At 43.7% G+C, this 9340-nt stretch overlaps 1 protein-coding gene across 1 annotated transcript in view; it reads right to left on the reverse strand.

Moving 5' to 3' along the window:
- Positions 1-3020: 3020 nt before the first annotated feature.
- GNA13 (G protein subunit alpha 13) overlaps positions 3021-9340 on the reverse strand; it is a 42880-nt gene continuing 36560 nt past the window's right edge. Inside the window, exon 4 of the mRNA XM_019516464.1 lies at positions 3021-5583. Within this exon, the coding sequence (XP_019372009.1) occupies positions 5011-5583 (573 nt within the window). The 3' untranslated portion in view covers positions 3021-5010. The remainder of the gene's footprint in view (positions 5584-9340) is intronic.

Below are 9340 nucleotides of genomic sequence, written 5' to 3' on the forward strand. Positions count from 1 at the left end.
ATTAGTTTTCGAAAAACAGAAGTGGAGGGAAAAAATGCCAAGTGCCAAAACTTCATATAATTCTGTATGAACATAGCTACTTTAGCCTGAGACCCCTTAGTGCTTACAGTGCGAGTCCTACTCTGTAGAAAACAAGTGATTTGGGGTCTCTAATTTAAGACAAATCTGCTGGAGTGATGTAGCCATGCTGGTCCAGGAAACAGAGGAGAGGCAAGAGAAGGGCACTTTGTGCCTGAAAGCTTTTCCAACATCTCTCCCAAGTATATAGCAGGTTCAATAAAGGCCATCACAAAAACTAAAACATAAAAACACCTTGCTGCTTGCCATGAAATAGTCCAGTACTCAGAGAGATGGGCCAGGTCTGTTGAGCTGGGCACCTCAAATTAAAAAAAAACAAACAAAACACTAAATACTTCTGAAAGATTAGGGACTTCCTTTAGCGTGAAATAGAAAACTAAAATCATCAGTGATTGCCGATGCTCCATACTTCTCTTCAGCAACACCAAGGCACAAGATTGAAGATGCATCACTTGCTGAATTTCCTACCCTGTCTGAACTAAGGTTGTAACAAGCCCCTGCAGAGTCCAACAAGCGGTTGGAACTTTTTATTAATAATAAAAGATGTTTTGGAAAGAGCAGGCATAACACTTGCCAAAAAATATTACCTAACAATGTATTTGCACAAAGTCCCACATTTTAGAAAACATTCTGAAAAGGCTTATTAACTGAGATTACCAGGGCTTCTTGATAATATAAAGACCAAGGATTTAATTCAGAACTTTATATTCTACCGTAGTCACCTGGGAATTGTGGGTCCTCAAAACTTCAGAGACAGGGCCCTGTTCCTGTATCGGCATCAATGTTGGTAACATCCAACACAGACAGGTCCTGTGATGTGAAATGCCTTTCCCCTTTAAGTGAATTTGGGCTAACAACTATTTTGGCATGAGACCCAACAACCATCATGATCAACTGTTCCAGTGAGGCATGGGATGGGCTACCCTTTGGGTGGGCCACAAAATTAGCCCCACACCCTCCCCAAGTGCCACTCTAATCCTTTTTCCCTTGCCTGCTCTGCTTTCTGCTTCCTGCCCTATGCTCCCTGCCTGCTCTGCTTTCTGCTCCATACCCTGACCTGCTTATCTTCTCACCTCCTGCTATGTGGCACCTGCAGAGACTGCCTGTGCCACTTGTGGCATGTGTGCTGCAGGTTGGCCACCTCTGATCTAGCCTAATCTGTGTGACAAAGGCCACAGGGACCTTCTTTGAATAATTCTTTGGATGCCTCCCTCACTGCTAAAAATTCACGTGCAAGTTTGTTTAACTTCAGTGTCCTATCATTGGGCCTTACAGTACTAAAGTCCATAATTCAGACTTCATTGCCCCTGCAGATACTTACAGCATCATCAAGCAACCCCTTAATCCTTCGGGAATGAAAGACAAAACTCCTGTGTCCTCAGTAACAAATGTCACCTATATCATGCTGAATCAAATGGTAGGGAAAGAAAAGTTACAAGATAAATTTAGTGCAGTAATACTTCTGTACAAACTGTTGGGGCAAAAGGATACCTTAGGTTTCGAGTATCAAAAAACCAAAAAGTTATACAACAAATCAATCTAGAAACCATCGTGAAGCATTTTAATATGGGTCACCTCGACATGCTTGACTACGGAAGGGGCTGGAGAAAATTGGTAAAATACGGAAAAACTAGTCTTCTCATAGAAGCAGATGAAAAGGCTGTGTGTATGCTCATGGATCAAAAAAATAAGCAACTAAAGAAACTGAGTACTGGCATCAAGACAGTTGCTCCGCTGGTGGCTGCAAGGGCTTGTTCACATAACCTACCAGGCTCAACCCTCTACCATGCCCGAGCCTAAAAATAAAAGTGATGGCTCCTCTAGGAGGGCCATCAAGGAGGGAATTGTTTGGGGCCCTTTAATTCTGTAACCAATGTGGAAAAAAAAGATGTTGAGTGGATAACCTATGTGACTTAAGAAAGCATGGGGGGCCAGGCCACTTAAGTGGACAGTAGATAACCTGTGATCTAAGGAAGCAGGGAGCTTCAGCAGATTAGATGTCAAAGTGGGCAGAGGGCACCCTATAAACAGTGCCACCATACCATAAACATGCCAACAAACATCACGGGAGGGGCAAAATACATGCCAGTGTCAAGGCAACCTGGGGGAAAAGAGGGGTAGATCACCCAAAAGAGAGCAAGCAGAAGATGAAGACTGTGGACACCTGCTCCTCCTGCCAAGAGCGACTGCAGACCCCAGAGACTCCCGAATGCCTGGCCAGCTGCAGGGAGGCACTGTGTCCTCAGGACACGCAAAGTTTCTGTTCTGTCTCAACTTTCCTGCAAGCTTCCTGTTGTTTCTTTATCTTATGCTTAAAATTGTAAATTATTATACTCAATAAATGCTCTCTTCAGAGAACAGTCTATTCTTGGTCAAGCCATTTTCAAGACTTCAGTGCCACCACCTAAGTTCTAATATGAAGTTTATGTAACAACAGGGATCTTAATAATTTTCTGGATTCCCCCCCTCACTGCTAGAAGTTCACATACAAGTTGGTTTAGCTTCAGTGCCCTAATCAATGGATTTTGCTGTACTGAAGAGTCCACAGTTGACACTTCGGTGACCTTGTAGATACTTACAGCGGGTGCAGACAACGTTTTCTGGCAGTGTGACAAACACCTGCAACCTCAACTTGTAAGATGTTGGTGTGCCAGGGGCGGGCGACATGGGAACCACGAGGGGGTCCGATTCGTGTTGTGGCAGCACAGACCTTCCCTGCTGTCTGCCCAGAGACACACATGCCAAGCAAAATGCCTTTGCATGCCCCACACTGGCATCCTCACCGGGGGTTTCCTATCCCTGACTCAGAGCATCAAGCAAAGCTCCTTGACCCTTTTCTTAGGGAATGATGGTGTCTCCTATCAAGATGTAGTTTTCCAGCCCTTGAATCACTCTCATGGCTCTTCTCTGAACCCTCTCCACGTTTATCAGTGTCCTTTATGAGTTGTTGATACCCGACCTGGATCCGACACTCCATAAGCAGCCACATCAGGACCCAATACAGGCAAAACAATCTCCCAACTTCAGATTCCTCTATCCGCATACCCAAGGATTACCATTAGCCCTCATGTCCACCCAAGGAGTAAACATTGAGCAGCTTATCCACCAGAACCTCCCATGCCCTCTTCAGATTCACTGCTTCCTAGAAAAAGTGCTCCGTCTACGTATGGAGCACATTACTGTTCTTATATTTATGACTTTTCTTTTGAACACGTTAAAATTCACCAACTGATTTCAAAGCACTCTTACCCAAGCTGGGCAAGCACCAATCCCACTTTGCTGCAGAGACCAAGGTACACAGGTGTTTTTATGACTTCTCACAGAAAGTCAGAGGCAGTGTTGAGAACAGAGTCCACATTTCCCAACTCCTAACAACGTAACACAATCATGTGGACAGTTTTATGGGATCAGACCAGTATGCCAAACCACTTGCCACACATGAAGCACAGCAGGGCTGAAACCCATCTTAAAAAAATGCTTTGGCCACTCTTTCCCTCCACAAGAATTAGTCAATTTAATAAGGCAAGTAGCAAGCAAAACACTGGTTAAAATAAAAGCACTGTGAATGGAGTAAGTGCAGTGGTGGTACTGAGGGCTTTTTTTTCTTTTTAAAAGCACAAATTAGCCAAGTTTAATTCTGTTTGGTAACAAACCCTGGGAGGCACAGCTTCAGCTGAAAGCACCTGTCCCACAGCCACAATAAAGGCCTGTGAAAGTATATGACATGGGACTTTTGGCAGAATATAACTGGTGACAAATGGCATCTTACAGCACTGTGTAATATGTTTGGCTCAAGCGCGCACAGAATTTGTAGACACGGCTGACAGATTTCTCGGATGTTTTCATGCACGAGCATTTACTACTGTGACGCATTATGCTTATTCTTCTGTGCAGACATTCATCACAGTGGTGTTTGGGTTACTTACCCTTATCTACACACAGCTACTGTCTGGGGCATGTATTCATATAAGGCCACTGAAAATACTGCAAGAGCACAGAATAGGGGAGGCACTTAAATTGAAAATAGTTCTGTGCATCCGACTACTGATGTAGCACAAGGCAGGCTGCGAGACCAAAGGGGAAAGATACAAAAGCACACTTCGAATTGACAAACCCTGGGGCTAGGTACTTAGGTGTAACATCTGGCAATGTGAAAATGAATATGAATTTTTAGCTCGTTTCCGCTTCCCACCTGCAAGACATTCAGAAGAACCTAGTCATAGTGCTTTGTGCTTTGTTATGGCTCTAAAAAAAAAAAAAAATCCTTAAATGATGCAACAGCAAGAAATTTAGGGAGAACTCTGCAACTTACAATCACATTAGACATTTCTGGCAGAAAGCGTTAATGTAGACAAGAGTTCCCAGCTTCTTCCTGAAAAGCAAACCTAATCATAAAAATCCATTTGAAGCTGTACACAAACTAGGGACAGCATTATGCTATACATCCTAGCTTCAGAAAGACTCCAGCAAGAGATTTATGGAATTTCTAAATAAAAGACCTGAGAAATCAAAGTCAGCAATGATATCAGAGTCTCATCGTTGTTTTAAGGAAGAAGGAAAGAGAAAGTTTTTTTTAAATTACTGCCTTGAGTCTAATGTATTCCCAATGAATGCACGCTGAAGGCTGGACGTGGAACTGGCGGTGGAATGAATTTTCTAGCTCTGTTCTTTGCAACATGCAAATGTTTGGAGATGAACTTCAGTCACTTTACAGGCAACTTGGGTCTGCTATAAAATTACAATTTGAGCCAACTTGAAGCTACAGTGGAAAAAGATTAAAGCCTGGATTTCAGCAGAAATTAGCAACCATGTGCTCAGCTGTATGCCACACATCAAGAAGTCCGACAGGACCTGGATTTTTTCTGCTCCTGTTGTAAACTTCTATTTGAAAACACAAAAAAAATCATCAAAATAAAAACGTCTTTCTGCACCTCACTGTAGCATAAGCTGCTTGAGGTTGTCATGGAGGATGGTATCCTTGACGTCACGGAAAACCAGCCGGATGTTTTCTGTGTTAATAGCAGTGGTGAAATGGTGGTATAGGGGCTTCTGCTGTTGGTCCCGGCGTTTGGTACGAAAACAATCCACCAGGAATTTTTGGACGTCTGTTAAGCAGTGGGGATCCCCTTCGAATTCTGGGAAATAGTCTTTGATGCTGACTTTTTGTACTTTCTCCTCAAGCAAGTCTGTCTTATTTAGGAAGAGGATGATGGAGACGTTGCTGAAAACCCGGTTGTTGACTATCGTTTCAAAAATGTTCAGAGATTCAGTAAGGCGATTTGTTAGCCGATCCTCCATGAGCACTTGGTCGAATTCGCTGGAAGAGACGAGGAAGAGTATTGATGTGACACTGTCGAAGCACTCAAACCAACGCTTCCGCTCAGACCTCTGGCCACCTACATCCACCATCTTGAAGGGAACATTTTTAATTTCAAAGTCATACTCATGAATCCCTTTAGTGGGTCTTCTTGCCAGCAGAATATCTTGCTGTGACGGAAGATAATCCTAAAAAAATAAAATAAAATAAAATAAAATAAAATAAGAAATAAAGCAAAGTTCACTGGTTAGGCTACATCTGCAGGCACAGCAGCTTCTGCAGACTTCTGATATAAAAGACTTCAAAATTCTCTCCTTCCTTCAGAGCCTTCATTAATTATTACTGCTTTTTAAAGTAACGTCTTATGCTCCAAGGTAGAAAACAATAAGCCCAGTACCAAGAATGAGACACTCTCTGTAGAGAACCGAAACTGTTCTTTAGTTGTATCAAGTATCCTTCTATAATGGAGAGTTATCTGTCACACCACCACTTCATTCATCTCCTCACTCTGGATTCTTTATGAAAAGCCACCCTTCTTCCCCTGCAAAGGGTACTAGATGCACAGAGCCTTCCTCCCTCACTTGGTGCAATACCCAACTTTAACAGCTAGCACTCAATCCTTCCCCTTCATATGCAAGTTCCTAAATTACTCAGATCAAACATAAGCAACAGAGCTAACACTTTCCAAAAAGTTGTTGAAAGATTGCAATCTTTATTTTAATCAGCTGAGGCCAGAGGAGTCGACTCCAAATAACATGCAAATGCCTATACAGCAACCTGTTGCCTCCCCTGCAGGTAAACATGAGAAAATTTCCAAGTTCCTCCTACATGAGAAGCCACATCCAGTTTAATGAAAACAGTGCAAGTAGGAGCTGGTTTTCCAAAGCATGAGAATTTCAAATGGCACACACCCAGATGGCCAACATCGTAGGGCTTAACGCCTAAAGAAGGTGAATCCATTTCTGGCATCTCTGTCTTACAGGAGTTGTTCTGCTCTTTGGGGCCTTTATTTATGATCAACCAGTTGGCTGATAATTGTATTTACTGATCTGTTTTGCAAGTGTATCTATATCCTCTGTTATACTTTGTACTGATGTATCAGACTCCACCATTCATTGCAGTTTTGAACCATGATTGTTTAAAACTTGGGCTCCATGTCCCTCTCTACTCAAACTATTGTTGCTCTTTTCTAGACTATCTCACACAAAGGAATGCTCAACCTGAGGCCTTTGGAAATCTTGTGAAGCACGGACAGGAATAAACATACGCTTACCTAAAGCAGAGCTTGGCAGTACTGTTCAGGTTTTGAAATACTAGAATATTGCCTCTGTCTTGCATTACACTTTATTAAAACGATACAAAAACTGAACAGTCAAAAAATCCCGTCTCACAAGGACTAGCTAGGCTTCAGGATGAATTATTTCAATGAATCTGACTAATAAGAGGTCAATATGACAGCAAAACTTTCTTGGGCAGACAGTTAGAGGCTTCAAGCCTTTGCCAAGTCAGTGCATCCTCTAGACCAGGGCTGTCCAACTGGCAGCTTGCGAGGGGTTAATGTGTGGGCCCCCAGGGTCTTACCTGGCCACTGCTCCCCCATCGCTCCAGTCTCTGTAGCCTGCCCGGTGCGACCCACGTGGGGTGCAGCCCCCATGGACTCAGCTGGACAGCCCTGCTTTAGACAGACACGCTATGCCCTCTTTTAAGAGACCCAAGTTTAACTCAAACAACAACAACAAAAAAAGTGTTACAAATCAACGGGTTAAATGTTCCCAAGATTTCAAGGAGCACTTTGTTCTGCTCCCTCCCCCTCCTCCCCGAATGAGAAGAAGTGAAACAACCAGTGAAGAGGGACTGTTTTGTCCAAACTCCTGTTTCTTTATTCAAGCTGGCTGCGATGAAGGCATTGATTTTATCACAAACACCCAGTCACAAAGGAGCTTTCTGTACCACGAGGCTCCCCTCCCTGCTTTTTCAAGATACTGATGCACGCTGCGAACAGCATCGCCCTGTTCTTCAGGTAGAAAAGCCGAATCCCTTAGACTCCACTGTAACCTTTTACATGCACACCCTGTGTAAAAAAAAGTTGGGTCTGTGCCTTCTACTCCACCCTGCTTCTTTCAGATGGAAAAAGGCTTCCTGGAAGGATGACTTGTTTGTCTGTTTGCTTTGCTCCGTTTGATTCCAGTCTACTAAAAAGACTAGGACAGTGGGAAAAAGGAGGGATCCCAGGGACTGAAAGCTAAGAGTACAAGAAAAGCTTTTTCACAGTCAGGCAAGCTGTCTATGCTGATTTTTAGCTGCAGGGCCTAAGGTACACGTACGGGAAAGGATGTCTGCACTGAAGATTCAAGGCCCGCCCCCACACCCTTTCTGTCGAACACATTCCTGAGACCAACTCCTTCTCACAAAGGTCCTCAGCAAACTAGGGAAGGGCAGACACTCCTGATATCTGAGGTAGCAAGAGACACTTGTTTAGAAAGCATTTTGGGCCTTTTCATGTATTAATATACACAACAGGACACAAAGCGCAAGGCTCAGACCGCCTCTGAGCTGCCAAGGTCCTTGTGCAAGAGCACAGCTATGAAGCCCCAAGTCCAGATCACCCTCCCAACTGGGCACTAACTTTTGGTATATTCCTTCTGCAACTTCAACAGAAATGAGTTTCACTTCCTCTCCTGAAGGCTGATTAGCATTACTAGCATATGAGCTACCATGCCTTTGGCCAGCCAGGATGCTTATGGGACAGTACACAGCCCATGAAGTGCAATGAACAGTCTTCTATAAACAGAGAAGACAAAATTTGGCTGACACACAGGAACTGAGACCAGTCTGGACTCTTCTCTAATGGATTTCCTAAAGCTTACATGCAGGAAGCAATTTCATCTCCATCCAATCCACGTGTCCCCTTGTCAGGCACGAATATACATTTTAGACATCTGCTCCTAACTTTTCTCCACTCAGGATCTGTCAGGTTGCCTCGTCTCTACCATCTTAGAAGGGAGCCAATCTCACTGCCAACATGGCAGCACTTACTGTTTTTCTCTCTAGCCAGTACACCTGAAATCACCGCCGGCAGCCATGAAGCCTGAACAGCTCCAACATTCAGCAGCAAGTCACTTCCTCTTGCCATTACTGTGTCACTCACTGATCCTTTGTTGCCTCCCCACCTACCTGAACGCATATATATCCCTGCCCTGTGCCCTCAATCCTGCCCCTTGAACTTTGCTCACTTTTCCTGCCTCTTTCTCCCTCTCCTCCTCCATGCGTTCCCTTTTGTTGCCCCCTTTGCCTATGAACCCTTTGCCCTTCCTGGAAGCAAAGTTGTCAAATGTCTCTTTAAAACTAATTGCTTTGGCTTTACTTTCCATCTCCATTCACACCTCAACTGTCTACTCTCCCAATCCACCTGCAGTCTCCTCTTAAAAAATATCAGAATGGCTTATTTGCCTGGGCAACTCATCTGCTTATTTTCAAATTCTATTTGTCCAATTAACTCACAACCCCTGCAAGCAGGGGTCATGTCTAACCATCCTGTGCGCTAGCAGTTAATATTCTAATTCATCAGCGTGAGAAATACTGTAAGTTAGAGACATTAACATTATTGCAATTCTGCTTTGAAATGAGCCCATCTGGTTCTGATTACATGCACAAAAAGATTATCCTTCCTCCACTGCGCTGTCAAGCCACCTGAACAGCAAGCAGGTTTTACATATGCTGGACGGACATCACACTTTCCTTTTATGTTATAGGTAACAGGATCACAATCAGGTCTAGTTATTACCCTAATTTCAAGGCTGCTTGCAGACAGTTTCTTGGTATAAAGATCCCTAACACAAAATGTGCTACAGTACAAAAATAACAAGTCTAACCCATCAACACTCCAACTGTCTGGATAGGAAAGAGTAAGGGGTCTACCAAGTTTCTCCCTTACAAAACTACCCA

This window comes from Gavialis gangeticus, unplaced genomic scaffold (genome assembly GCF_001723915.1).
Source record: "Gavialis gangeticus isolate Ggan-Ray unplaced genomic scaffold, GavGan_comp1, whole genome shotgun sequence".
In the NCBI taxonomy this organism is placed as follows: Eukaryota; Metazoa; Chordata; order Crocodylia; family Gavialidae; genus Gavialis; species Gavialis gangeticus.